The sequence below is a fragment of the Danio rerio genome, chromosome 24, assembly GCF_049306965.1.
Source record: "Danio rerio strain Tuebingen ecotype United States chromosome 24, GRCz12tu, whole genome shotgun sequence".
Lineage (NCBI taxonomy): Eukaryota > Metazoa > Chordata > Actinopteri > Cypriniformes > Danionidae > Danio > Danio rerio.
In genome coordinates this window covers 4,560,977-4,586,282 of record NC_133199.1, presented here as the reverse complement: position 1 = coordinate 4,586,282, position 25,306 = coordinate 4,560,977, and the positions used below count along the sequence as shown (strand labels likewise).

Sequence of the window (25,306 nt, the reverse complement as noted above, 5' to 3'; positions counted from 1 at the left end):
GTCATAACACAGGATGTTGTGGGGCATTTTTTATTTTTTTGAAGTTGCAACCTAAAATGGATCATTCTGTGACAGCTTTTCTCAAAATGCATGAAATTATTTGCTTCAGTACATGAATCTTGTCAAATGTTTTTTTTTTAATCTCAAGATCCACTGGACTGTAAAAATCCTGGAGGGACTGACTACATTTCTTCTCCCTTGAATTTAATTGATTTAAGGGGAACTTTAAATATGTCTGAGCTGAAATGTATCCACAAATGAGATGTGTGTGCCACTGTTGCGTTTACAATATAATTATAGGCATTCTATATAATAACAGTAAAAAAAAACATTGAAAAACATTGAAAAACAATTATTCCACTGAAATTGCCTAGATGAATAATTAGCATCAATACTGCCCTTCAAATGGACACACTTGGTGGTCATAGAGCAAACAACATCCTCAGATGACAGGAAGTGATGTCATGTTTCCTCAATGTAATCCTAGAACACAAAAGGCCCTTTCAGTTCACGTCTGTCAGAACTGAAAGCGTCAATAAATCAAATATCATAACTAAAAATGTGTGTGTGATTTCTTCAGTGATTGTGTTTGAGTCATTCTCTGCTGTGAATGAACCATCTGTGGCCCAATCACACTTCCTGTCAGCTGACAACATCATATCCTCTCTCTCTGGACACCATGTCTCAGCCGCCGCTTAGGGCTGTTGTGTAAACAATGGTGATTTGCATGAAAAGACAACAAGGCTCAATTGTGGGAACATGGGCTGATTTGGGAAGTCTTACATTGAAGGAAGGAGATACAACAGACTGGGTGATGAAAAAAAGAAGAAGAAAAGGTTTATTTTAGTCCTTAAGATGGAAAGAGGGATTTAATAAAAGTAAATAATTAATGATAAATATAATTGTTTAATTAATTAATTTAAAAAGCTAGCTCTTTGCAACTCTCACATGGTTGCCTACTGAAGCTAAGCAGGGCTGCGCTCGGTCAGTAACTGGATGAGAGACCACATAGGAAAGCTAGGTTGCTGCTGGAAGTGGAGGCCTGCAGGAGGCGCTCAGCCTGCGCTCTGTGTGGGTCCTAACGCTCCACTATGTTGATGGGGACTCTATACTGCTCAATGAGCACCATCTTTCGAATGCGATATTAAACCGAGGTCCTGACTCTCTTTGGTCATTAAAAATCCCAAGTTGTCCTTTGAAAAAGAGTAGGGCTTTAACCCTAATAATAAATACAATATATAAATAAAGGAAATATATAAATAAAAATAAAAATAAATAAAAATAATAAAATAAAAATATGAAAAAAGATAAACAAATAAGCAAAAAGAAGTAAATAAATAAAATAAATGCATGTTAAATAAAATACATAAAAATTGAAAGTAAATAAATAAAAGATAATAACTTTAAAAAATTAAGTGAAAAATATAAAATTAGCATAATCAAATATTAAAATAAAGTAAATAATTAATAATGAATAAATTAAGTAAAGCAAGTAATTTTTTTACTTTATCTTTACATTTTTTTTAACTTTATCATATTTTATTTTCTTTAATTTTAATGTACTTAAAATTGTACTAGAAAAAGCAGTTTGAACATTCTTCTAAACACCTCATTTTGTCTTCCATACAAGTAAAGGATTCAAACAACATAAAATACTGACAGTAGTTATACAACTATATACATATACAACTATTTCTTAAACGCAAGTGCAGAAAAGAGCAGGCGAACAGACTCATCACGACTCAAACTGCACACGCTTCTCTGCAGATCAGCCAACACCCTCCTCATCTCCTGTAGCGCTTTATAGAAAGGGTTAAATAAATCAAAGGATCGCATTGTGAACGCGCTGACGCACTGCAGCCATTAGCAAGGAAGGAAAGTCAATTGTGTTTCCCACACCAGAGAGAGCGAGACCGTGCTTCATTCGAACAGCTCTTCTGCATCAACTTTACAGCCTGTAAATTACACAACACTCCTTTAAAACAGTTATTGGACATCCAAAGTTGCCACCATTCTTCTGAAATGATGAGCTATAATGTGCGACAACATTTATATCAACTTAGGTAAATATGAGGCACATCTTTCGGTACAGACATGGATGGGGATGATGAAATTGTGGTGTGTGTATGTCTGAAGAGAGAGCAGTAATTAGCCTGTGTTAATACTTTGTTCGGTCTTATGGTTTCGTCCTCTCCTGTCGCCTGGGCAGCAGCAGCTCCATGGAAACGCCAGATAAAGGACAGTGTTAATGGATCGGCCTCGATGTTTCTCACTGTGAGAACATGTGGACTGTATTTGATCACGTTATGCATCTTGATCAATTAATTCCATTTATATTTGACCAATAATGCACAGACTAACAAATGCAACAGACTAAGATAGTTTAAATTCCAGTATGGAGTGCCACAGGGATCTGTCTTAGGCCCTCTCCTGTTTTCAATTTACAGACAAACTAATAATTATTCAGACACCAGATCAAATGTTTGATAGGTTTCTTTACTATAGTGTGTGCTTGACACATTGTATATAACATATCATAAAACATATTGCAAATAATAACATACAGCAGGTCAATTGCTTTATCCCTTATCAACAACACTCAGAAATGAAAGCTGTTAAACAGATTTCTGTGCTAGAAAATCTATGCTGTTCCACATGCTCATTGTTCACGTCTAAAATTAGCTGAAGATCAAGGAAACTCAGCAGTCAAAGAGCAGAAATCAATAGCATCTCTCAGAAGTCCAACTAACAGCTACTCATAAAGCTGTGGTAAATCCTGAGGGCTGGTATGTGTGTGTGTTGTAATGTGCCAGCACTGTGTGGCAGCTGTGACTGGTGTTAATGTGTGGGCAGAGAACAGGCCAGCAGCACCTGCTGAGGGCATTAGAGAACACATCAGAATCTGTGCAGCGCTGAGGTGTTAACAGGACCCTGATCACAACACGCACTCAATGAAGATTCACACATATGCTCAGAGTGTGTGTGTGTGTGTGTGTGTGTGTGTGTGTGTGTGTGTGTGTGTGTGTGTGTGTGTGTGTGTGTGTGTGTGTGTGTGTGTGTGCGTTACGGCTGCACAATATATCATTTCAGCATTGATGTCTGTATGTGCGCAAATGCAATAGTCACATCGCAGGCCTTACAAGATGATTCATTGGCCTCAAGTTGTGAAAGTGTGAATCAGGGGGTGTGAGACATATTTTTTACACATGGATTGGCCACCACAAAGTCCAGACCATAACCCAATTGAGAGTTTTTGGGATGTGCTGGAGAAGACTATGCCAATCGGTCCGACTCTACCGTCTTGGTGAAAAATCTGTGAAACTGCAGATGCATGTTGAGTTGGGATTATAGTTGAGCATGATTCGCAGTTGAGTCACTGTAGAGTTCAATCACAATAGACTGAAAGTTTATCATTTGCGTGTGTTTTTAAGGCATGAGACTGTGTGAGCATTTCAAGAGAGTTTAACGTAAGCCTGCATGATACTGGAAGAATTTACGATATTGTTGCTGAGATAAAGAGATTTATTACGATACAACATTTCCCTAGAAAAATGCTATTTTTATTAGGTTTCAAATTATTTATTTTATGATATTCAAATTAACTAGTAAAAGATGTTTTTCAGATCAAATTCATTTTAATACAGATTTAAAAACTGTGTCAAGGTGCAAACTTTTACTTTTAAAACACTATGAATGAGTGAAAACCTCACAGATATCCAGACTGAGTTTTCATTTTGCGCTTTTGATTTCCGTCATATGTGTTTACTTTTAACTCCTGGTTCAGCTTATGGCTGCTTTAGCTAATATCAGAACAGCAACTACTGGGAAGGTGGGGATAAAGAGAGTAAGGGGACGATCACACTGAACGTGCTTTTTGCGTTGAGAGGTGCTTTTTTTGAATGATTTATTAAGGGCTGCGATCAATTTGCGTGCTGCTTATGCACCCTGCGCACCTTGTGTTTTAACCGCCTGCTGTTGTGCGGCTTGCGCTCACAACTGAAAAAAAAATTTTTACTGAGCAGAATAAACGCGTTACGTCAGTCACAGGATTTCCATTGAGGTGACAGCAGTGTTTGTGCTGTCAAGGTGACTACGTATACTTTTGAAGATGGAGGAGAGTCTACTACTCACTCTTTTGAGTTATCCAGAGCTGTAATACTTTACAAATTTTGAATATCGTAATATTAGTTAATATTAAAATTACAACAATATAAACAACAACATTTGCGCACAATATGCAGCTGATTCAGTCGTTGCCTAGCAACCTAAAAAGCGCAGCACATGCCTCGCGTTTTCAGAATGGAAAAGCGTTGTTGGTGTGATCGACCCCTAAGGCTGCATCTGATCGGTCAAATTTAGATAAACAAGCAATGCATTAACAAACGTCATTTATTACACCTATGCGATATGTAAATTGTGATCACAATAATTTCACAAATTATTACTATAAAAGTATTAAAAATTTATAACTTCCTCAAATAAATTAAATATGAAATGACATTAATGTTATTTAATTTAAAAAAAAACAAGGGGCTGCATGGTGGCACGGTGGGTAGCATGTTCGCCTCACAGCAAGAACGTCACTGGTTCGAGCCTCGACTGGGCGTGTTCTCCCTTTGTTTGTGTGGGTTTCCTGCGGGTGCTCCGGTTTCCCCCATATTTCCAAAAAAAAAACATGTGGTATAGGTGAATTGGGTAGGCTAAATTGTCCATAGTGTATGTGTGTAAATGAGACTGTATGGATGTTTCCCAGTGATGGGTTGCAGTTGGAAGGGCATCCGCTGCATAAAACATATGCTGGATAAGTTGGCAGTTCATTCCGCTGTGGCGACCCCAGATTAAAAAAGGGACTAAGCCGAAAAGAAAATGATTGGAAAAAAAATATATTCACAGATTGATAAAAAGAAGTAAATAAGTTACAAAAATGTAAAAACTTTAAAACATCCAAATGATCTGACAAATGAGATAAAGCTTATTTTCTATAGGTTACAAAAAAGACACATCCTATTACAACTCAGCATTAAATTATAATAAATAAAAAGGCATTAATAAACTTGCATTTATGTTCCAGATGAAGTCTCCATGTTCTTGCAGTATCATTTAACCGTATACATGTGTAACCTGTAACTTCTCAATCGAATCCAGGAGGCTTTATTTTCAGATCTTCGAGTAACTTAAGAAGTTATTTCACTATGGCGTGTGTGACTGCGTGCGTGCATATGTGCTTGTCCCGCTGAGAAGGAAGCAGGTCTGACTGTGATGCCATCTGTGCCAGAGCCACCCTGCCTTCCTGACATTTCAAATCAGCAACACAATACTACACACACACACACACACACACACACGCTTTTACTGAGGAGTATAATTACACTTATAACACAATGGCAATGCAATTAGAATTAGTTACAAGTGCCACTCTGAAATACACAGAGAAAAAGAAATAGGAGGCTAAATTCAAATGTGTATTTATTAAATATATACATGTAATAATATGTTTTATTTATTTCACATACGAATATTCTGATTTAGATAATTTTATTTCCTAAATGGCAAGCAGTCAGAAAACCTCATTTATTTTGTTGTGATTGAAAATGACTCAAATAAATATTGCTTAACTCTCCAGAAATTAAAACACTGGTGTTTATATATATATATATATATATATATATATATATATATATATATATATATATATATATATATATATATATATATATATATATATATATTAAACAATCTTCTTAATAAGCCTAAATGTTCAATTTATTTACATATATTCTTTGTAAACATCTTGATATTTATACATATTTTTTCTCTTTTTCGATTGCTCTCTCCAATTAATCTTAACCAATTACAATTAATTCTCAATTCAGTTTATCCGAGGTGCATATTCAGCAGCCACACCCCCTTTTCTGCATATTCATGAAGGCTTCCCTTTCATGTATCATCAGAGCAGCAGGCACACCCCCCTTTGAATATTCATTAGGGATTCCTTTCATGTGTCATCAGAGCAGCTGCAGTGATGTCATGGGAATAATTCCCGCCTGCCTAAAAGCACTCAGGATCTGAGAACACGATGTGGCACAGACTCAGATAATGTTATCAATTTCTTTAACGCCACGATGCAGCTTATTCTGAACTTTTTTCACGCCTGAAATTAAATACTTAATGGAAAATGTTTAAGTGACTTGTGAAAATTAGTGTTGAACTAAATAGACTGAAGATTAGAGTCCATAAGCTTATACAAACACTCAACGAGCAAATATTGACACACACACACACACACACACACACACACACACACACAAACACACACACACAAACACAGGAGGAGATAAATGAAGGAGATAAATCTGGACATGAATCCTACACTGATAAAGTGCCATACATAGTTATTTAAATTTAAGCTCCGCCCTTGAGATGCTTCAGGACTGGGATGGGTTTGTATTGCTGGTTAAATGGTCATGGTTGGAAAACAACCATGAGGTTTTTTTTTATTATTGATGTTGGGAGAAATTCTGCCTTCTCCAGCACATGACAAAATTCTCGATTAAGTTTAGGTCTGGACTCTGTGGTGGCCAATCTATGTGTAAAAATTATGTCTCACTCCCAGACATCTTTAATATAAAAATTTGTATATTTTTACAGTCTGGATCATTTTCTGGATCAGCAAAAAAATAAAATAAAATAAAAAAGGTAGGAGCCTTTCATTGGATTATTACCTTATGGATAATTACTGCATGGATCATTATTTATTATTTTTTAAACAACCAATGTCAAAAGATACATCCTGTGGTCTTGGAAAAGATGTTCATCTGTTTCAGAAATATAGCAAAGAAACATCTCAGGAAATTGATTAAACAAATGTGCTAAGCCAATTATTAAAAACTGGAAAGATAGTGGAGATCTTCATTTTTGAGGGAGAAATGTGGTTGGAATAAAACCTTGGGTGGTTGAGATCTGCAGTCACTTAAACTTCTGATGAAATCAGTCTGTCATGTCTAGATTCAGCAATGTTATGTGCCTAAATAATGAGGTCAGCTGACTATTTAAATATAAAGAATGGCCAGGTTATTTTATCAATGGATTTTTTTTTTCCTGATGACACGGGCATATTCTAAAAGGACAATGCCAGGATTCATCAGTTTCAAATTGAAAAAACGGTGAGAGGCGTAATTTATACACATAGATTGGCTATCACAAAGTCCAGACCTTGACCCTATTGAGAATTTTTGGGATATGCTGGAGAAGACTTTGCCAAGCAGTTCAACTCTCCCGTCATTAATAAAAGATGTTGCCAAAAAATGAATGAAACTTTAGACAGCAATAAATGTTGCAACATTGCAGAAGCAAAGCGAAAATGTGCCATGATCAAAGTCCAATGAAATATTAAGTGTTTGCAATTTGTTTTCTTTTGATGGGCAATGTACATTAGTGTGTTTAAATGGTTTTCTAACTCATTACTACAAAACTTGGTTATAACAAAATTGATATATGGAATGTATATTTTAAAACAGGGCACCAGACTAATACTTGGGAAGACTGGCATCAATAGTGGAATATAAACTTGATTTGGTAGTGCTGCACGTGTAATATTAATAACATTATTACAGGCATTTCTTCTTAGAAAAGCAACATTTGACAGTGCCTTTAGAACATAAGTAAATAAAATGTAGTTAAATGAATTGAATTGCATTTACAAAAATTGTATTTAAAAAAATGAACAAAAATTAAATAGATATTTGCAAAAATAAATATTTTAAAATGATGAATGACAAACATTTGGGCAAACAACAAAACAAGAAACAAAATAAATGTATATTTATATTACAATACTTTACTGTTACTTTTAACAACAACGTCAACAAATTAGATTGCTAAACTCAAAGTCGTTCAATGTTTCTCAATGACTTTTATAAAGTTACATATTTATATTTATGTTTTATTTATGTTTATTGTTTTTTTTAATGTTCATTGATTTTTTGATTCATCATACTTTGACATTCTGCATTTAACCCCTACTGCCTTCATTTTTTAAATCTAAATCATCTTTTAAACTTATGTTAAACTGACTTAAAACAGCTTACGTAACTTATAAAATTAAGTTAGAACATGATTAACTTAGTTTAATAAGTTACAATGAACTTAAAACATATGCTGCCATGACTAATTGATCATATAATTTTTACAGTGCATGTTTGAAATAATCCTTTCAGTTTCGTCAAGATTGAAGCAAAAAATAAATAATAATTGGAAGACACAAGGGCAAGCAATTAATGACATTCTCATTTATGGGTCACGCATCTCTTTAATCACTACAGATTTTGCCAGAGCTGTGCAAGTGCCTCATACGTCTGTAGTTTAGATCTGAAGAGCTGTCGCTAAACACATGCCTCCTCCATTCACCTCATTATGATGGTCATTTGGCTTCACAAAACCAAGAGAGAGCTTTGAGTGCATTTATTTGGTTCTAGCACATTGGTCTTTTGAAGTACAGCCCATTAGCATAATGATTATGCATACAAACTGATTCTGATTCATTTCTGATTCATTTGGCCCTCAGAGAGGAGCGGTTTTACCTAAAGAATTAAACAAGGCACTTTACAGAAGAGAGAATACAAAAAGACACACAGCGATTCATTTGCTGAATAAAATAGATTGTTTTAACTTTGAAATATATTTGAGGAAAACATTTATGTTATATTACTACACCTAATCTACATTGCTGGACTAAACTCTAAATCTCATGCAGCTTTATGTTACCATAATAAAGTGTTACATTATTTATTTACAGCAGTGCGCAAGTCTTTACTTTTTAATAATATAATGTGCCCTGCATAAATAAAATAAATAAATATTATTAGCATTATTAAACAAAATATATTTAGCAAAAACAATAACTGGATGTTTTATACTCATTTATTTGTTTATTTATCGCTTTGTTTCTTTCTTTATTTACAACAGTGTGCAAGTCTTAACTTACATTTTTCAATAATATAATGTGCCCTGGGTGAATAAATAAATAAATATATATTATTATTAAACATAATATATTTTGCAGAAACAATAATTGGATGCTTTATAAATATTTATTTATTTAGAACAGCATGCAAGTCTTTACTTGCATTTTTCAATAATATAATGTGCCCTGGATGAATAAATAAATAAATAAATATTATTATTATAATTAAACATTATATATTTAGCAAAAACGATAATTAGATGCTTTATACACATACATTTATTTATTTATTCAATATTTATTATTACAACAGTGTGCCCTGAATGAATAAAACAAATAAATAAAGAAATGCAAATATTATTATTATTATTATTATTATTATTATTATTATTATTATTATTAAACATAATAAATTATGTAAAAACAATAACTGGATGCTTTATACACATATTTTTTTATTTATTTTTTTATTTACAACAGCATGCCCTGGATGAATAAAACAAACAAAAAGTAAGTAAATAAATAATTAAACAAACCAATAAAATTGCTATTATTATTATTGTGATTATTATTATTATTATTATTATTATTATTCTGGCTGATTAAAAACAAATAATAATAAAAATAATTAAATAAATAACATGTATTATTATTTTTATTATTATTATTATTATTATTTAATAATTAGACTTAATTAACATAGCAAAAACTATTATATTTCTTTATTTAAATGGAATTATGCATTTATCCCATCCAGCACATTATGAAGCAGCTTTCTTGCAGCTTATATATATATATATATATATATATATATATATATATATATATATATATATATATATATATATATATATATATATATATATATATATATATATATATCGGCTGCTCTCACCACAAGGCTTTCCACAAAAGATCAAACACTCCCTCTCAGATATCCACTGTCTGATTATCTGGCAGTGTGGGTCAAGAGTCAAACTCCTCAAAGAAAGATCTACATTAGCCTGAAGCTGTGGTGTGTGTGTGAATACTCTATCCACGTGTAAAACCTCATGCTCACCAACTTCGCATATTCTCCCACATTCACTGAGAATCTCAACAAACTCCTGCTTTAATGATGCAAAAATGGGCAGTGATGGTGTGCCTCAGGGTTCCCTACTACTGCCGCTGCCTTTACGAGTCATATCCATTCCCACAACCCTGTTCAAACGCCCAGGTTTTATGCGTTTCCTGTAAAGTGAACACTTTTAATGCTTTCCCGACATCCAGACTGAGAAACTGCAGTCATTCAGTTCCACATGTGTAACAACATCATGGTTAAAGTCAGCATGAACAGTTGAAGTTATATATACAGTTTATATATATATATATATATATATATATATATATATATATATATATATATTATTATATATATATATATATATATATATATATATATATATATATATATATATATATATATATATATATATATATATATATATATATAAACATGTTGGCCAGGCCTTAATTAATAATATTTCTCACATTACACAGATCAGGTAATGAATTATGCTGACAAGCCAAAATATCCCATGTGTCATGAAAGCTGTCAGAGCATCTTGCTGTCATTATCAATGGTTTCCAGGGTTTCAACATCAGATCCACAAAAAAGCAACATCAGATCCACAATAAACATCTCCATTGAGGATTCAGTCACTCATCTTTGATATTTTCTAATAGTAGTCAAATCAGTCTTAATATTTTCATAGTGAGAATATGATTAAACAATAGAGGAAATATGAGATGAGGACTATGAGACACTTGCAGCAGAGTCGCATGTAAAGAAATAAGATCAAGCGCTGACCTACAAGATTGAATCTGGTCTACAAAGAGGTCAGCCGTCCATGTGTGTGCAGAGAAGTTCAGCCCAGACTGCCTACAGACCTACTTAGAAAAGTAGGCAAAGAAGCAGAACTATGGATGTGTTAAGAACTGCTTTTAAAGAGGCCATATGAAACTTCATAAAGTTATCTATTTCCTTTAGTGTGTAATGAATCCACCCGTTAAATGTACTCATTTTCCATTAAAATATGAACCACAGTGGCTTAATCGGTCGCCTCACAGCAAGAAGGTCACTGCTTCGAGCCCCGGCTGGTTCAGTTGGCAGCTCTGTGTAGAGTTTTTGGATGTTCTTTGTTCTGTGCATGGGTTTCCTATGGGGGCTCCGGTTTCCCCCCACAGTCCAAAGACATGTGCTATAGGTGAAGAAGCTAAATTGGCAATAGTGTGTGAATGTGAGAGTGTATGGTTGTTTCCTAATGCTCGGTTGCGGCTGGAAGGGCATCCGCTGCGTAAAGCATATGCTGGAAAAATTGGCAGTTCATTCCGCTGTGGTGAGCCCTGATTAATAAAGGGACTAAGCTAAAAAGAAAATGAATGAATGAATGAATGAATGAATGAATGAATATGAACCATTGTGTGCTGTTGGAGATGTTTTCATCCACTCTGGGGTAATTTTGAGGCTTAGTTTGGCCACAACTTTCTCTGTGTTTCAGCAAGTGGAATGATGTTTGGTAACAAATATTATTTTGGGAAAATACACTCTGGGCAAATTGACTACCCTTTCATTATGTTAGTGACTGTTTTTGCCCCACTGGCTTTCATTTAGGGCTGGGGGATTAATCAAAAAGTAATCAAAAATGACATTCACAACCTATGATTGATCTAATTTTTCTAGCTCAATTTGTAAAATTACTTTCAGGTATGCATGTGTGACAACACTTAAACTAATACATAATTCATGAAGTATCAGCAAATCAGCTATTTTTTATGTCTTTGATGTCGTGATGATGCTGAAAATTCAGCTTTGAATCACAGGGAAAAAAGATAAATCATTTATTATATAAAACAAACAAACAAATTAGGTTAATAGACAAATTAAGGTTTTCAAAATAAAAATAATTATCACTATGTAGTAAAACACCTTTGTTATTATTATTTTTGTGACTAAAAGTAACATCAAACAGTTTCATGTCTAACAAAACCCCAATTAAACCCACACACATCTGCAGCTGCCGAGTACATGAAACAATTGACCACACAACACACGGACACAGGCGAGGCAGGGAAACCAGTGCACTTCCCGTATGTCATTTCCTTTAAAGGACAAAAGTCACAATGAAAAAAAAAAACGCACAGGACCTCAGCAAAATGTCAAATAAGTGTCAGGTCCATTCATGGCCAAGACTGAGAGTGATTAAGAACGATTAGAGAGTGTTTTTACAGCCGACTCATTTTATGGTGATGCACTTTAACTTCTGCTGAGGTTTGTCAGGTCAGCACACTGTCTACATTCACGCTCCCTCTCAAATTCACTCTTTTGTCTAGCTCAAGCAAAATGTCCTTCTCTAAATACTTTCATTATTAAATGTGCCATATACTGCATTGATTCAATAACAGTTTCTGCAGGTTTCACCAAGTCAATTTTAAGACTTTTATGACCTTTTTAAGGCCATATGAATTAAATTCCAGACTTTTATAAAGGTAAACGTTAAGGATTTTTTAATAGCCAGGCAGGGAAATGATCATATACTTGCCCCATCAAGAAACACATTTTAATCAGTTATTTCTAAGCCACATATGTTAAATAATGTGTCAAATCCAGCAGAACCTATTTGCAATACATGCTATTTTTTCAACATAACTTAAACTTTAATAGACATTAACTTCAATAGACTACATGTATGCACAAAATAATATTAGTTATAAATAGAGTTTTGCTTTATTGAGATGTATTGTTGGTGATTGGATGTGTGTTGGATCGACTGGCTTTACATACACAAAGGAACCCATTTAAACATATTTAAGACCTTTAAGACAATAGTTTAGTGAATTTAGGACTTTTTAGGGCTTAGAATTTTGTTTTTGAAATGTAAGATCTTTTAAGAACCTGTGAACACCCTGTGATAACTTAAATTGTTCTCAGTCTGACATCTACAGAGTAGATACGCGACTTAGGGAAGTTCCAAAATTGTCCAGAAATGGTTTTATATGCTGATTTATTACTTCATAATCAAAAGATCCTTATTGACCTCATTTGCAACAGCTTGACACGTCCGGATGACGTAGAATGTGACATAAAATACATGCAACTTTGGGTTTGGCCTGTGAGTCACGCAACAGTCTGGTTTGTGCTCTGATTGGCCTGTTGTTCACTGGGGTTGTGCACTCAGAGAATTTAAAGGAGGAAACAATGGTGTTTAAGGCTAACACTATGCCCATTTCCACGTACTGATCACTTATTATTTGACTATGCCTTGTTATATCCAGATTTTCTTTATAGGGCACCTTTAAAGTCTGCTTCTTTAGACATATTTGTAAAAAAGGCACTGGACGAAACACTATATTTAAAATACTTTCAATAGCAGTGTTAATGCATCGTTAAAGGGATAGTTCACATTTCTGTCTTCATTTATTCATGCTTCACTTGTCACAAAACTGATTAAGTTTGTTTCAACTGTTGTCAACACAAAAGAAGATATTTCATAGAAAGCTTAAAACCTGTAACCATTGACTTCAATATTTGTTTTTCATTCAATGAATGTCAGTGGTTACAGGATTTCAGCTTGCTTAAAAATATCTTCATTTGTGTTACAAAAATACATTCAAACAAGTTTGGAAACAAGTGAAGTGTGAATAAATACAGAGAAAATGTAGTTTTTGGGTCAACTTTGCCTTTAAGAACAAGTGAAGTCAAAATTCTTAGATTTAAATCCCAGCAAATAAATAAATAAAACAATCCTGACAGAATCAATTCTTTCAAATTGTCTGTTTTTGACTAGCAAGTTTGTACATTTATACAAATAAAGTCAATGTGTGAACCACATATAACCACATATTAAACGCCACACTTTATTATGATGCTTGAATAGCATATATTGTTTACTGATGCTCTCGTTTGGACCAAAAAGCTGAGCGTGAACATACAAAGATTCTAAAACCGTCTGAAATGGCCGACCGTTGGCTTGGTGTGTTCTGTGCAAGTAAAAAACAAAACATTCGTCCAAAAAACTTAGGTTGGTCAAATACCAGACATCATGAGATTTAATCAGATGTTCACCTGTCCACAACTGTCATAACAGAGGTATACTTTGAGCTTGACTCTTCACTTGTGTCCTCTTCCATATGGTGCATCCCCAACTGTCTGTAACTCTATGCTAATCCTGAGGGACTTTACAACACGGCTAATCTCCAGACCTGCGCTCATTTGCGAGAGGCAGGAATTAACACGAAAATCTCCCTATCATTTCTGCCAGAGCAAATATGAGCCTTGAATGCCGGCTAAAATTAGCCTGGTTTGCGCTCGCTCCCCCTCATGTGACATCAGATGATATAAAATGGAACCTTCAAATAGAACATGTTTGTCACTGCTTTATTTTCACCTCGCAGATTTCTTTCTGTTCTCCCTTTGTGTCAGGGATTTTGGCATCATTATGTAGCAGCATAATGGTTCACTAGAGAATCTGCTGAGCTTGTCTTTCTACATTCTGTTATCAATTACTGAATATATATTAATCTCCCAAATCTATTTGAGTATCAATCTTATATTAAATACTGTTACTGCATTTTAATTTGCATACTATCCATCCTAAATAGTATTTGAGAATAGAATTAGCATGTCCCGAATTGTAGTATGTTGAACAGAGTAATATTTCTGGTAGAAATTTGAAGTGTTGAACTATCCATACTACCATAATTGCCCACAATACATTGCGCACTGGACGTGAATTTGATTAAAACTACAAATGCAGGTAAAAATGGTTAAACTACAAACATGGCAGATGCACAAAATCAACAGTCAAGACGTCTAGACAGGCTTAAGTAAAGATGTTTTTAATAACTGTTAATTAATATCTAACCTACTGGGGAAAACATCATAATTTTCATGTTATATTATATCTGCAACAATATTGTGAACAATCATAAAGGCATGTTTGATCATTGACTTCTGTATGCAAAGACCTGAGGAGTGTTCTCTGCATGAAAGACATGGCAGACTAACCTGCTGCTTAAATCTCCAATAAGGTAGGTATAGGTAATTAAATATGATACAAATGTAGATGTGTCGAGATGATTAATAGGGCAATCGTTATTAAGCAGCATAATGATCTGCTAATGAGAAAGTAGTGTGTCCCAAAGCTACCACACTTTTCTGTTACACACTTAATAAGATGTACTTTTTCTTCAGAAACAAAGTACATACTTTAAGGACGTACTATGAGTTGGCGAATTGGGATGCAGCATGTAACAATGATCACCTAAGGTTCTAGATATGGGCTTTATTAATGCTTCTAATGGGAGTCTGGATAACATTGCGTGACATTAATAGCCATACTGAAAGCTCCAGCGGATAGTTTACCTCAGATCAAAAATACAAAATACCTAAAACCATGAACTCTACAGTCAAAAAAGTATGTTTGCTGCTTCTAACAGCTAATTTAAAATGAGCCAAATCACAACTTAAAAGGGCAACTTATTTGTTTTATGTTCAATTCACTTATTTGTAAAAACAGTTAAATTTACTTAGTGTGCTTTCACACCTTTGTTTCAGAACCTGTCTCGTTTGCCCTGTTAGCGCGGTTCGTTTGGCATATGTGAAACCAGCAATCGCGCTAGGATGCGCGCCAAATCAATCGCTCCGAGATTGCTTGAATTAGGTGGTCTCGGCTTGATTGATTGACTCTGGAGCGAATCGATTGCAGTGAGAAAGCGATACGATCCGAACCCGTCTAAAAGCGAACCGCTCCAAGAGCAAAGAGCAACAATGTAACAATTGTAATCTCTGTTTCGGAACAACTGAATCAATTCACAGGTGTGAAAGCACCCTTAGGGTGTACTCACACTAAGCTATCTGAACTATGCTTAGTGGTAATAATTTTTATTATTATTTTATTAGGATATGCATTTTCACATTCCAATGCCTTATTATTAAAATGTTTAAAATGACTATAATTAAATTAAGTAATCTCAAGAATGATAAATGTGTTCTATTAAGGAGTGTCCTTGCATTGTCATATCATAGTGTCATTCTGTCATTATATAATGAGCTGCATACAATGACAATAGTATCGTTTATCGCAATACATATTTGGTGCAATATATCGTACAAAAAAAATAGATATCGTGACATTCCTAGTGGTATTTTATTTCAAACATATAAATGGCTTCTTGCATTACATGTTGTTGAGACGAGAACAAGACTACACTCTTGCTGCTTGTTAACTACTTATTTAAAATCAGTTGAAAGCATAATTCTTAAGGTTTTTTTTTTTTTGGGGGGGGGGGGGGGGGCAACGTAATTGTTTTGTTTAATCTGTTTAGATTTTTTTTAACGTTTACAGTAACTTAATTTGTGTTGGGACAACATGAATGAATTGTGTGAAACCATGATTTTTTTACAGTGTAATAAAGATGTAGATGCATGAGTAGGTGAAAAAGGCAATGTTTCTCATGGAGGGGTGACTCGAGGAAAGGAATGCAGTACGTCTTCTGGATAGATGGCCCAGGGTTGAAAGTCAGCAGTTCTGATGTCTGACGTCTAGTCACACTTTTCTAGGGTCACAGCTCAAAACACAAGCCTAAGGCAGTGCACTGGCAAACAAATGCCCTACTGTACTGCTCTCTCAATCATGCTGCAGTCACATTGCATTGCAGGACTGATGAATGTCGCGCCAGAAAAGATGTTGTAGAGAATCATATGAATGAGGGCAGAAGCATGTGGAAAGGTGTAAACCAGGGACACTTAAACTGCACAGCGTGTGAACCACATGGGGGCAATGAATTCAGGACTGGGTAAAAAAATAATGATGTTTATTTGGTTCTGAAATGACGACATCCAACAATCCTGCTATGTTTTATCCTCAAGTTTATTTCACCTAATTTATCAAGAGCCACAAGTCTATGACAGGAATTTAATTTCCCAGAAGAACACGGTGAATAAAGTAAGTGCTATGCACAAATTTGTCTGTACATTTTACTGCCATTTTATGTATTATAAACCCATTTAGCAACAGTGTGTGCTTTAAAACAAATCATACATGAACAGTTTTCCATATTTTGTGATTCATGTTTTTAAGACTGTTGAATTTTATCTTGGGAAATTGATTTGTCCTCCAACTTTTGATGTTTTCAAAACTCTTGAACTATGTAAAGATTGAAAAAGGGACGTTATATTGTTTTAAGTAATATATTGTCTGATATAATGTAAATTACAGAACATGAAAAACTGCTAATAAGTCTTTTTGCTATTGTACAGAATTTCATTGCATCATGTCACAACACAGTGCAAGCTCTGTGATTGGTCGGCTTGGTTGCGGCAAAAGATTATTTAATACACAGGACATGTCACTCGTATAGTTATTAATGGGGAAATGTGTAACATCAATATGGCAAATGAAGCTCCGCCTTCTATTACAGGAGCCAATCAGTGATCGCTATAGACTGACGATTCTATAGGGGAGGGGCTCGGACCAGACGTGAGTTACTGCAAATTTAGTGATTCAAACATTTAGAAATGAAACAAAAAATAAAGAAAATGTATTTCTCTTTATTAGAAGTAGACTCAGTCTGATGTAATGTAAATTACGGTACATGATAACAAACTGCCAGTACAGTTTTTGCTATTGTACGGAATTATTTCTATATAATATTTCTTAGATAGTTTCAAACTATTTAAATTTCGTCTTAACGACACATTGCAAACTCTGTGATTGGTCAGCTTGGTAGCGGCAAAGACTATAGAATACAAAAGACATGTCATATGTAAAGTTTTGAATGGGGAAAAGTGTGGTGGTGAATATGGTGAAGGAAGCCCCACCTTCAATAGAATTAGACTGACAATTCTCCAGGGGATCGAGGGGCTCGGACCAGACGTGAATTACTGCGGATTTTGAGTGATTCGAACATTTAGAAATGAAACGAAGAATAAAGAAAATGTATTTCTCTTTATTAGAAATAGAGACAGTCTGATGTAATGTAAATTACAGTACATGATAACAAACTGCCAACACATTTTTTGCTATTGTACAGAATTATTTATATATATATATATATATATATATATATATATATATATATATATATATATATATATATATATATATATATATATATATATATAATATTATTTCTTATATTAGTTCAAACTATTAAAATTTAATTTAACCTACTAAATTTTCAAAATCAAAAGTCAACAGAGCAGAGATCAAGGTCCCATAATGCAGTTCATATGCATAAATAAACATTGGTGAATCACAGAATACAGAAACTGTTAACTGTTACTTTAACAGATTTTTCCAACACACATGCTGTTTCTATACACCAAAGTTTTGAAAATATTTTAAAGTTTGTTTTTTCCCTTAATAAATAATAAAATATATCAATTAAATTAAATCAAAGTGTTTGGAAGTATGATTATATATATATTATGATTACAGCCAAAACTCAAACAATAACAAGACTAGCAAAGAAAAGAACTAGCAGAGCATATGGCAGCAAACTTAATCCTGTTAACTCGAGTGTCTTGGCCTCTCACTCTTCGCTCTCTCCTCCTGTTACAAGCTGTCTAAAGTGAAAAAAGTCGACAGCTTAAAACTCACTGACTGTATTGCATGAAAACATGATAAGACCTCTCTGAAAAATTGCAAGCTCCAATCTGATGACTGGCTGCCCACTCAATTTTATGGTGGACAGGTTTCAGTCCACTGAGAAATAAAAGTGTTTTATCAAGGTGCCGGACTGTTATAACATGAACTGAAGAAGAGCCAGTTGTTTGTATTTCCAAAACTTCAGAGGATTCTCAAAGCAAAGAATTCTTGCAAGACACTTGAGGTTTGTGTAAGATTCAATCAAATTAATATGTTTTTGTAACAATGCTAATAAATGCACAACAATAATTTAGATTAACTAAAATGCAACTATTTTAGATATATCCTGCATATATATGATGCACTTTTAAAATGGGATTTCTAGATGTAGAAAAGTCATGGAAAAATAGTAAAATATAGTGGTGTGATAGGGGTTCAGTTATGATTATCATGTCATTGATTTGGTTCATTTCGATATCTCAGTGCATCACAGTGCGTTGACGCTGCTTTTCATGCACAATCTGATATTTTACTTCACAAAACAAAAATTCTTGTTTTAAAATAAATAAATATATTTATATATTATGTGAAATACAATTTTGTCCTTTAATACAAGCAGTCAAATATGAACTGTACCTTTCATTTTACCTGTTGAAAGAAAAACAGTTTGAATGTATCAAACAAAGCTTAAGTACATGTAGATGGCGGCGATCAGCTGATCCATTAAAGACGGCGACGCAAAGGAGAAAACTCACTCTGCTGACATGCTGCTGTCTGGATCCACAAGTAACGTTAACGTTGTAACAGCAGAGAGAGGAGACAAAACATTAACTCACCCTAACATTAGAAAACATTAGAACACCCCAACAGGTCAAAGGGGCCACACAGAGAGAGAGAGTGAGAGAGTTTACAGCTCTCGCCATAGTAAGCTAGCGTCATATAACGCACAAATAACGTCAGTACGTAATAACCGGCTATGATGATTACTGAACTGATACCAAATTGTTTGCATCTACATGGTGGTGCATTGAAAAAAAAACTATTAATTTTGACACCCCAATAAAATATATAATAAAATATGTATATCTTAATAATATATTGTTTTATCTGTTTCTCAGTGAATATTGGTGATATATTTCGGTGCATTTAAACAAAACAGATTTATTAAACTGATATATTTATTAAAATAAGATTTTGCTCAACTAACATCTACAGAAACAGAAAGATAATACATCATAATAATCATCTAAAAATTCATGCTTAACGTTGGAAAAAATTACAAACTACAAAATTTCAAGAAAGTTTATAGTTTTTTTTTTTTTTTTTTTTTGTAGTTTGTTTCTCTTAATTTTGCTTCTTTTATTTTATATTTCTCCCTAACATACATTTTGGCACAATTTTCCCCCCAAAATTTTGTTAAAGTTGGGTGTACTTCTTTTGTTCTCATTAGCTATTTTGTTAGATAAGCTCCACATTTGGCTTCAATACTGACTAATCTAATGTATATGCACAAAATAATACTGTAAAGTATCCTGTAGAAAATATTTATCTAAATGAGTGATTTATCAGGGGTGTATGTTGAGCTCTGTGTGTTTTTATATTTAAAAAATATGGTGGATGGTCATTTTTACTGCTAGGTACTGCTAAAGTGTTTAATATCCACAAATAGCCCATTATTTCCATTGTTTTTAAACAATAAAGGAACAAGTACAAGTAATTTGTTTTAGTGTTAATCAACATTGTGCCCCCAAAAAACTACTGGCACTGAATTCAGATTATTCTTGAAAGTATTCAAACTTTACCTCATTGCATTATTCTTCAATTGCAATAATGCAAAGCGGCTTTTCATGAATGAAGGAATGAGAACTAGCGCTCCGACAGTGATTTATTCAGTGGGATAAAGCTGATTCACACAGCAGCTGCGTGAATCACAATGGCCAGTGTTAATCACAGGAGACTGGCACAGACTGACCCGCGAACAGGAGACTATCTTTACCAAACACACACTTATCATTTCACAGCACAGTCTGTCATGGCTGCTCGAGATATGAGAAAATATGGGATTTCCTCAAAGTGCAGTCTCACAATAGAAGTATTAATATTCAGATGCATTTAGAGATAGTGTGACTTCTTTAAATGCACATCAAATTGCCAGTTATTCTCAGAAGACGTTATACTACTTTATTATTATGTGTGTATGGCTAAAAGTTAAGAGACCACTTATAAATTCTAGATTTATGAGCTGTATATGCATGGGTTTACATGTTAATAATTGCATAAAAATAATCAAATATGCGTAATAATCCTTCCCAATTTTAAACATAAAATTGTTATTTGGAAAAAAGATACCAATTCCAAATGTCTGAAATAACAAATGTTTGTATTTGCAACAGATTTTTGAGATTTTAGATATGTCATCACCAATTTACAGTATAAAAAAATGTTTCACTTAAACACATAAATAGAAATTGTAAATCCAAACAAACACACACACAAATTATAAATAAATAAATAAATAAGTAAAAAAAATATAAAAAATGAATAGTAAATAATAAATATTAAAATAAATAAATATAAATAAAAAAAATATAAATAAAAATGAACTTATTTTACACATCTTAATACGTCACAAATTAAAAATATTATACATCTTATAATTGCACTTGCTAAAAGCATATTTTACTGCCAAGCAACTTAATCTACCAAAATAACTAGAACAAACAATTCTCACAGCCACAATAACATGATGATGATAGAGTGATTTACGCCATCCGGATAAATATGATCTTATGAGTAAGTGTAACTGGTCGTGGAGCAGCTATACCTCTTCTACAGTATATCAGTTCTGCCTGCTGTCACACGACACTCTCATCAGTCTCCATCTCCTTTTAGATGTTAAATTACATTTGATCATGTCTGGATCCACTCTCCACTTCAACAGACGCCCAGCGTACCGCTTGCACTCAGATCAGATCAGATCTACTGCCAGATCCAGCAAATCACCAGCCATTCACAACCTCAACTGATGTAGACACCAAAAACATAAATATTTAGCAGTGGTGTCAAACCATTTACATATTTATATTGCACATTCTTTGTAGGAGTCTTTTTGGAACTTATAGTATATATTTCCATTTGCAAGAATCAATATCAATTAGTTTGATAAATCGCTTTTTTCGGCTAAGTTTAATGGATGCTTGAATAAAAATTATATTGATTATTACATTTGATTATTCAATTACTGTATACCTGAATATAGTTCAACTTTATTAAATAAATATATCTAAAAATATATTTTAATTTGTATCTTTTTTTTAATGTATACCTGTAGATTGTTTATTATATTTTATGCACTCCTATACAAAATCATCCCAATCAATCTAAAATAATAAACTGTTTTTCAAATAGTTATTTAACTCCTCTAAGTAAAATTGTATTAATAATATTGTTACATATCACAGAAAAAAAAAATATTGCAATGTTATATTTCTCTAATATCATGCAGCCCTAATATATATATGGTATTCATGGAGGCATATATATTTTCTAAGGTTAAAAATCAAAAACAGTCTGAAGTGATAATGCTAGTTATGAAGTACACGGTTGAGAGCAAAATTATTAGTAGTTATGTGATTTTTTTTCTTTTTTTTTCATATGCCAAGTTTTTTTTTAGTATGGCTGAAATACGCAGTTTTTTTTATTCAATATGTTATTTTATATATATGACAGTTTTTTTAACACATTTTAAGATTAAGTAGCCTCCTTAATAAATATATATATTTTTTTTATTAAATTTATAAATATATATTTTTAAAACTATTGAGCAATTCCATGCAAGTGTCGACCTTGCCATAAAAAACGTTTTAGCCAAAATAACAAATTTCTGCTATTTTTTTTGTGTAGGCTTGTATTTTACAGTACTGTAAAAATACTCAAAAATGTCTGTCAATGTTTTCAAACAACTATATTTGACTTACAAAAGACACCCAAGTGCCAATTTCACATCCGTCACATCCATAACAGAGAGGTGTCACATCCATAACAAAACTTTTTCTTTATAAATGCAAAAATGTAAAAAAATCTATAAAATCTCTTATTTTTGTTCTACAGAGAGCCAACTCTTATCCTTAAGATTAGCATAATTTCTTTTGGGTTGTACAGTTTAATTCACAGAATTTTTACAATGTATGTCGTATACTGTAAAACCGCAGACTTTTTTTCATCACATCCATAAGGCATGTTTATTTCCCTCATTTAAAGTTTAACAAATGTTTGCAGATTGATATTTTTCTGAACGTATAACTCTGTGGTTAGTTGTTTTGGAAAATATAAACAGATGTTTTAATATAATGTTACCATATACTTTCTCTGTGAATTTATGTTTTGAGATTTTACTACTGATTTTACTGAGATTTTAAAGGTCACATCCATAACGCTGGAACTGCTCTATTATGTTTAGGAATGTGTAGAAAAATATATAATATATGAAAGTTCTGAGATAAATAAAGAATTTTGAATAGTAATTATAATATTTCAAGTTTCTAAAGGTATTCAAGGAGGTAACTATGTAATTACAGTAAATAAGATGTGCACTGGGTTACATGGAATTTTCTCAGGCGTTTAATAATTATAAGATTCACCAAGAAAAAATATGGTATTTTACAGAAGTAAAAATGCAGTATTTACTAATAATTTGAAAGATGTGGTATTTTACTGAAGTAAAAAAGGTAAATAGTATATTTACTTTAAAAAATGTGGTGACGATGATTTTTCCTACGTTTACAGGTTACTTGCTGATGTAAAAGTGAAAATTATTATATTTATGAAGATAATTACGAAGACAATTATTTACTGTAAAACAGGGTTAATGTATGTTTTACAACTGACTGACTAGAGTTTGGGGGTACAATATTTAATTGCTTAAACCTAATAAAAATACCATGTACAGTAAGACGTACAATAGTTGGTGAGGCATTTTTACAGAGTGGCAATACTAGCAGATATAATACACACAATAAGCATAACCATGGTGGTACACATGGGTAAGAAATTCCAACTGTACGATTATGACACTGAATGACTGTGGGAAACGTACAGCATGCTATACTTGGTATGTTACCAAAACACCATATTATCACGAAAAGTTGTCTAACTAGCAGTGTACTGTATGAACAAAGAACCCCCATGAGGGAATTTTCTTCTCAGAGAACTTATTCTGCAGAAACTGGTGGATATAATGGTACAAAAGATTTACATGGTACTTTTTCAAATACCACAGAATTTACTTGCTAAACTGTGCAAATAGCATGGTACTATTAGAAGAGGTGAAGAGTGTTTTCTTTAGAGAGGTATTATACCACATTTAACAGACTGAAATACTGGCAGCTAAACACAGAAGTGCATACAGTGTGTCATTTCCTTACAAAAAGTAAGGGTGTTACCATGGTACAGTGAAAATAATTATATGCTGTATGAATATGACACTGAATAACCGTGAGAAACATATGGCTTGCTATTTACAAGGGATGTTATGAAATACCATGTTATTACCATGGTAAAGCACTCAACTAACAGTTTTAGAACAGCCAAAGAGTTTTCACTTGTTTTATTTTCATTACGCAAACACTGGTGGATATAGTCATGCCAAACGCTTACGATGTTTAAACGTGGTACTTTTCCAAATACCATGGCGTTACCATAGTAAACTTCCCAAAATAGAACGCAACTACTTTGAAAAACAAACCCCTCATGATGTAATTTCTCTTCGATATACAGCTTTTCCGCATGCACAAGCTATTGATGCTCATAAATCGCTATTTCGCACGTTATTCGGGTATGTTTGAGACTCACCGTCTATGTTTTCTCTGTCGCTGATGTGCTGCAGGTTGCAGCCCGTGTCCTCGCGGCTCAGCTCCGGTTCGGGCCGGTACGGCTCCAGCCTCGAGTGCGCGTTCCTCCGGAGCTTCGGGCTGGACGACACGCAGCATGATGTGCTGTTCCCCATGAGTACACCCGGTACCCGGTACGAGCAGATCAACAAACGGCTCCGATCGACGGAGCCCCTCCGCAGTTGATGGGCGTAACAGCTGCGGATGACGGGATGAAACACGGGCTCTGCGATCACTCCCGCTCGTGGAAAGACATCAGCGGGTCACGACTGTCCTCAACGCATAATCCACGCGATGTTTATGTGTCGGTAGGTTTTTCCATTCCCTCGCGTCGCTGTTACATCGTATCGTTCAGCTGTCAGTGTAGCGCCGAGCCTACAATCATACACATATACACACTGAAAGAGAGAGAACACCGGAACAGCTTCCGGTTCAGCCACTGACGTCACGCTGAGCGATGCTTTTGATTCTCTTTTATTTTATTTTCATTCATTAATCTTGGGTTGCCACCGCGGAATGAACCGCCAACTTATCCAGCACTTGTTTTACGTAGCAGATGCCCTTCCAGCTGCAACCCATCACTGGGAAACACCCATACACACCCATACATTACAGACTATTTTAGCTTCCCCAATTCACCTATAGCGCATGTGTTTGGACTGTGGGGGAAATCGGAGCACCCGGAGCCAACGACCATCTTGATGTGCCGCGACAGCACTAACTACTGCTTGTTTGTTTGCTGAAAAAGTTTGGGCATGGCATTCATATAGAGCGGGTAAATTTGGTGTGGAGGATTCTGAATGGCCTACACAAAGCCCAGAACTCAA

General features: G+C 33.9%; 1 protein-coding gene across 5 annotated transcripts in view; it reads right to left on the bottom strand.

Annotated features, from left to right (window-relative positions):
* ccny (cyclin Y) overlaps positions 1-24,886 on the bottom strand; it is a 51,429-nt gene extending 26,543 nt beyond the window's left edge. For all 5 annotated transcript variants that reach the window (XR_012399668.1, XM_009297265.5, XM_009297266.5 and 2 more), the window contains exon 1: positions 24,442-24,886. Coding sequence is in view for 4 of the 5 variants with exons in the window: in XM_009297265.5 (XP_009295540.1) it covers positions 24,442-24,595 (154 nt within the window). In the remaining variant the exon portion in view is untranslated. The remainder of the gene's footprint in view (positions 1-24,441) is intronic.
* Positions 24,887-25,306: the final 420 nt, after the last annotated feature.